The sequence below is a fragment of the Crocuta crocuta genome, unplaced genomic scaffold (genome assembly GCF_008692635.1).
Source record: "Crocuta crocuta isolate KB4526 unplaced genomic scaffold, BGI_CrCroc_1.0 scaffold118, whole genome shotgun sequence".
In the NCBI taxonomy this organism is placed as follows: domain Eukaryota; kingdom Metazoa; phylum Chordata; class Mammalia; order Carnivora; family Hyaenidae; genus Crocuta; species Crocuta crocuta.
Genome location: NW_027551558.1, coordinates 12212993 through 12219391, shown reverse-complemented (window position 1 = coordinate 12219391; position 6399 = coordinate 12212993). Strand labels below are relative to the sequence as shown.

The window sequence follows — 6399 nt, the reverse complement described above, 5'->3', positions numbered from 1 at the left end:
TGCCCAACACAAGGTCATTGCATAACACATCTATGGAACAGGGGAAGGAGTCCCACGGGTCACTGGTCCAGCTGACCCAAGGTCCTCTGGTTGCTCCTTCACCACTTGGTTGCCAGACCCAGACAGCAAACATCTCAGGCCCAAGGAGACGATTCCAGCAAGGCGTGATAAAGGCCTGTCCCCATTTTGGGGCACAGTCTTGGGAGGGGACTGCAGAGAAGTCCGCTCCTCACAAATGACCCAGCTGCCAAAGCCGCTGCTGTGCACCCTCATCTCTGCTAAAGGAAAATGCCCCCTAGGATGGCTTTTTAAAAAACCTAATCCCATGTAAACCCTTCAGCTGTTTACCCGAATTCCATTTAATCTCCTATAGAGATGCTTCTAAATCACCTGCTCNGCGCGGGGGGGGGGGGGGAACCCAACTACTCCTCAGAAAATGTTTCTATCACCCTGCTGCTGAGAAAATAGGCTTTAATTTCCATCAAGAGAGGCACAAAGCAATAGGGCAATTATTTATATTTTTTCCTCAGTGCTGGATTATCTAACCACGGGTCTCAGAGCGTTTAATCTCCAACAGGTAAAGGGTTTTACCCACATAAATGCACCTTCAGACAAAGATCTCGGGCCCCAGCTGTAGGCTTATATGTGAGCCTGCTGCGCCTTCCATTTGACCTCATCAGGGAGGTCATAAAATACTCTCAAAGCCAGAGCCATTCAGAAAGGAGGTCTTCCTCTTTAGGGGCAGGAGGGGAGGCAGAGAGGGTCTCTTCCATCTCCGTGCTCCATGAGACGTCTGCTTTCTCATTCCACATCCAATGGCATTCCCTCTGAGAGGAACAGTTACACCAGAAGACGTCAAGGCAAGAAGCATCCAGAAGCCCCTGGGGCACTCTACTCTCTGAGAAGTCCCTTCCACAACGTTCCAGACAACCAGGCCCATGGGCCCCACTGTTTGCCCAGACACTTCTGGAGACAGGGCATTCATTCACTCTCCTTCTGGTGAAGCTTGTGCTTCCTAAGTGCCATTGGTCCCCTGGGTCTATTACTCTTTTCTAAGTCCTGGGTCTTTATAATCACTGAGTGCTCCCACTGTGCCCAACACATGACATAATTTACCTCATTTAATGGCTACAATCTGAGGAGAGAGTTGCCATCCCCATTTTCAGATGGGGAAATGGAGACTTCCACTCCTTCTCTCTCTTCCTGGCCATTCTCCTTGTGACACGGGTTCTAATGTGGCATTTTATGAGTGCCGTAACCATGACTGGAATCTCTCTCACCCTTATTCTAGAAACACAGGCTAGCACTTACAAATCTACGAAAGTCTTCAAAGACAGGGAGGAAAAAAAAAACACAGCACACTTAGCATAAACGCCAAGAAAGATACTGAAGAAACTCAGGCTCATCACATGATCCAATAATGAGTCAGGTCAGCCTCTCAGCTGAGATCGGACTCCAAATTAGATGCCAATCCTATGCATCTTGATTCCACCAAGGCCCTCTATCAATTTTTAAAGAGCTTTTAGGGAAGTTTTAGTTTTATGGGAAAATGAAACAGTAAGTACAAAGTTCCAAAATCCCCCTGTCCCCAGAAACACAGTTTCCTTTCTTATTTACATCTTGTCTGAGTCTGGTACATTTGTTACAATTGATGAACAGATACTGATACATTAGCATCTACAGCTTCCTTTAGGGGGTCATTCTGTATTATGTTCTATGGAGTTGGACAAATATATAATGATGTGTGTCCATCATTACTGTACACAAAATAGTTCACCGGCCTACAAATCCCCTGTGCTCTACCTCACCAGTCCCCCCTCCCTCCCCTGTCCCCAACTCCACCCTCCGGGAACTGGTGACCCCAAATAATTAACAAGAAACCCTGGAACTAATAAGTAATTAGAGCAAGGTTGCCTAATACAAGCACTTGCTTTCCTACACCTTAGCCATGAATGATTGAAATTTGAAATTAAAAACACACTAGCAACAAACAAAACCCAAAAAACCCTCAGGCACAAACAGATATGAATCTACCAAATATGTGCATGATCTATAGGAGGAAAACTACAAACCTCTGATGAAAGAGCTCAAAGAAGATCTAAATAAGTGGCTATTCCTTCGTTGAACTTTAAAAGCAAACCCTCCCTCTGTTACCCTGATCTTGAATTGTAGCAATAGTTAACAGACAAATCCACTAAGCAGAGGCAGTCCCATGGATGTGCGGCTGAAACACAAAGCTCAGGCCCGCCACCCACCGTGGGCTGTGGCGGGGAAAGAGGTGCCTGATGGGGTGGCCATATAAAATACAAACAAGTGCTTAGTGTATATACGTCCCAAACATTGCGTGGGACATATTTACACTAAAAAATTACAAAACTTACTTGTACTTTAGCTAAATTTCAAATTTACCTGAGGCTCCTGTGTATTTGCAGCGTCTGGCGACCCTACCCCAAGGTCTCACTATGGCGAGATGGGGAACCAGGAAAAGTAACAAACCTCTTCGGCGTACTCAGTGCTTGATATCTTTCAAAGCCTTTTCACCTCTGTTTCTCCGGATTTGCTACACATGTGAGAGGAAAAGGGAACAACTATCTCCACCCTCATAAATGGGGGGGTGGGGAGAGGAGACAGGTACCATGCCACGGAGTGAAGGCCACGCGGGTCAGGAACACAGCTGGCTCTCAACATGTCTAAGCCCACCTGTTAGTCCAGTGGCTGAACGTTGGAATCACCTGGCGAGCTGCCAAAAGCCCAAGACTTGGGCCCCACTCCTAATGCCTGGGCATCTTTTGAAAACACTTCAGGACAGAAAAAAACTAAAGGTGTATAAAAGTCGACAAGAAGAAATAACCCCCCCCGGGACCCAATCACTCAGCCTCAACGATGATCAGCCCATGGCCAATCACATTTCACATACCAGGGCTGACCAACAGTATTTTCTGTTGTGATGGAAATGTTCCAGATCTATGCTGCCCAATATGGTAGCTGCTAGCCCATGTGACCAATGAGCACCTGACATGTGGCTGGTGTCATGGAGGAACTGCTTTTTCGGTTTTTAAAAATGTTTAGTTGATTTCAATTCAAAAAGTCACAGGTGGCTGGTGGCTACATGTTGGTAGCCCAGATCAGTACCCTCACCCATTTCTCCCCACCACGTTATTTACTGATTTTTAAGTTTTTATTTAAATTCCAGGCAGTTAACATACTACCATGTTGTTTTGAAGCAACTCCCACACATATTATTTTGTCCATGTATCAATAGCTTATAAAGCTTTCCAGAGGATTCAGATGGAAATCATGGTGGGAGACCAATCACCAGTCCATCAAATACTCAAAACTGGTAACACTACATTTAACTTGAGGACTTTGACAACTTCACAATCTTGACAACCAGGTTGTAACCTTGAGTGCATATCCAATCACCTGGGGGGGCTTAGACCTACGCCCAGGCTCTGCTCCCAGAGATCAGGGTTTGGGGAGATAACTTTTTCTTTCCCTCCTCCTGATCCTTCCCCATTCCCCTCCCCACCCCCCAAGCTTGTCATGTGATTCTAATGTGCAGTCTAAAGTGAGAAGCACCGCTTAAAAGCCTTTCTATATAAAGCATCTTCCACAGACCAGCCTCACCTGGAGAGCTGGTTAAAAAAGCATTATCTCGGGGCCCACCCCAGACCTTCTGCATCAGAATTTACATTTGAACAAGCTTCCCCAGGTGACTTACATGCACACTGAAGTTTAAGGGGCACTACTCTAAAACAGTGGTTCTCAAATTGTGGTCCCCTGACCAGGCCCCTTGAACTGAAAACTTGTTAGGGGTAGGAGTTCTAGAGCCTCATCCCAGGCCTACAGAATCAGAAACGCTGGGGGTCAGGCAGAGCGAGCTGTATTTGTACACAGCCCTCCTGGTGATGCTGATGCATATTCTAGGTCAAGACCCACTGCTCTGGAGTCTAGAACGTGACTATATTGCCCAAGCAGCAAGTACTGATTATAAAAACAACGCTTCACTTCAAGAGAGAAGCTGAAGCCATCCTTGGGCTCCCACGCAAACAATTAGACATAAATTAAGATATCTCTTTACAACTCGTGACATGGGAAAACAAGGAGTGGAATTAAAAACAAAGCAACCTGGGATCCTTAGAAAAGTACAGGCCAATAATTGACGTTCATAAAAACCTCCAAGACTACTAAACACATGGGTTATGTTCCATACATTCTCCTTGAGAAGGTACCCAAGTTTACAGTTTAGAAATAGTTTTATCACAATGTCTTCCATTTCTTTCAAGCAAAAAAGAATTGCTTAGAACAGTCTATTGTGTCAACTAGTTCATTCCTAACATGGGGAGGTGGGGGAGGGGAACATGAAGAAAAGCCCCTCCAGGGTGGCGTGGGAGGACCCAGCACCATTCTCCGGAGCGGTTCCTGTTAAGCTTTTGGAGGTGGTGAATCTTCTGAGAGCTGGAGCAAACACCTTCTGCCCTTAAAATGCATGTCCAGAATGTACAGAAAATTTTACACACAGTGTCCAAGGAGTCGAGGCCCCTCGGCCAACAGGTCTGAAGCTGAGGACGCCTATTCTGGCACAGAAAGCAGGCAGAGAGAAGACAATGCGGCTTTTTCCAGGGAAGAACCATTCAGAGCCCTGCCAAATCCTAGCTTACTGTCTCACCAGCTAAACGACAACCAGAGATTTCTATTCCACTGAAAAAGTGGGTGCAGGAAGGCCCGTTTTACTGCTGCCATCTACGAGTAAGGAAACTGAAATCCGGAACAGTCTGGGGCTAGTCTAGGTGGGCCAGCGACAGAGCCAATCTCGGCTTTTCCGCTGGGCCATCTCCTGCATACTAGGATGCAAGAACCCCGCCTTCCTTATGGCTCCAGGACAGCTAGGCACCCCAGCCTCAGCTTTACTGCCCACCCTTTTAGAGCCCGTCTCTGACACAGCCACAGCCTGCCATCCGTGGCTGTTTGTCCCCTCCCGACCAGCAAAAGCCCATCTCTGCTTCCAAGCCTCCATTCCAAGCCGAGTAGGGTTGGCCAGCCCATCCTCGGAGCCTCAATGAATCCTGGACAGGAAGAAGTCTTAAATCAGTGACACTACCGTGCTGACTGTTGTAATGCCTATTCCCACAACTAAAAGCGTGAGCTCCTTGCGAGTAGTCGAGTAGTCGTGTGACTCATCTCTGCATCCCCAAAGTTGGCCAGTGAGCACTCAACAGAAGAGGAAGGGAGGCCAGACACCACTGCAGCCTGCGGAGAGAGATTCATAACGGAGGAGCCCTCAGGCCTTTGCAAGTGTTAATTCACCCTGGTATTGTGTTTGCAGACAAGCCTGTCTCTAGGACTAAACTTTAAGCCCCTGAGGACGCAGGCGAGTTTTCCTATCGTTATGTGGGAAACCACATAACGCAGACCAAGGGCTGCGACGTATAGGCATCATATATACAGTGGGGGCTAAGACCCTCCCTTTTCCTGAAGAGTCAAGTTCTTCCAAACAAAGTAGCCATAGGGGCTAGGCTGAATGCTAGCGAGATGTCAGGAAATGGGGAGCCTAATTCTACACACGCACCTTTCAGGAACAACAAACACACACAGACGGGTCAAACTGCAGGCCGGCCACCCTCTCCCCCAACCCCACAGCTCCTCAAACCACACATACTGTCCCCAGCTTCTCCCAACCCCAGCAGCCTGCGGGAGAGGGCGGTGGTTCCTCCAGGCACCAGGGAGTGGAGCAGAGAACCCGGAAGGCTGCTTTTGCAAAGCTGTTCTCAGCCATCACGCTCTGATCTGGGGTGGTACCTGTGTTTCCAGTACTGTTGTCGCTTCTGTAGAGCTTGCGGAGGACGTAGTGTGTGCCGAGCTTGGAGCCCAGGGGCATGCCGCGCAGGTGATTGTGAATGCACATGTGCGTGCCTGAAGGTGCATGAGCACGCACGAGCACAAGCGTGGGGGTCGGAGCAGAGTTGACTTTAGAAACCAGCTGTCAGCCCTGAGTCCTAGCAGCCAGCAAAGCCCAGGGTGTTGCGCCCTTTTTCCTATCACCTGTCGGGGACGAGGCAGTATACGTTTCCCAGCACCGCAGCCCTTGGGAATGGGCCGCAGCGGTCGTGAATCAAGTCCAGCTCCAAGACCACAGACAGACCAAAGGGCCAGGCAAAGAGATCCTTGCCCCTCAGGCTGTACCTTGATGCCTTCTTGCACAGTGTCGTCTTCTCTCCTGACAGTCTGAAGAGTGGTGACGCCGTGAAACAAGGCATAGAACAACCTAAGGGAGGCCTAACGTATTGCTAAGCTGTGCAATCAGAGAGCCCTGTGGGGCTTCAGAAACAAGGCCAAGCTGCACCCTGCGGACGGGTTCCGGGGCGCTATGGAGGGAGCGAAACCTGCGAACCTGAGGGA

General features: G+C 48.6%; 1 protein-coding gene across 11 annotated transcripts in view; it reads right to left on the bottom strand.

The window, feature by feature from the left end:
* Positions 1-6399, bottom strand: part of PRKCE (protein kinase C epsilon) — a 490916-nt gene that overhangs the window by 287954 nt on the left and 196563 nt on the right. The window contains exon 1 of one of the 11 annotated variants that reach the window (XM_077749328.1): positions 5800-6379. The exons of the other annotated variants lie outside the window; for them this stretch is intronic. Coding sequence (XP_077605454.1) covers positions 5800-5905 — 106 coding nt within the window. The 5' untranslated portion in view covers positions 5906-6379. Of the gene's footprint in view, positions 1-5799; positions 6380-6399 lie in introns of those variants that run through there. 11 annotated transcript variants of the gene reach the window in all.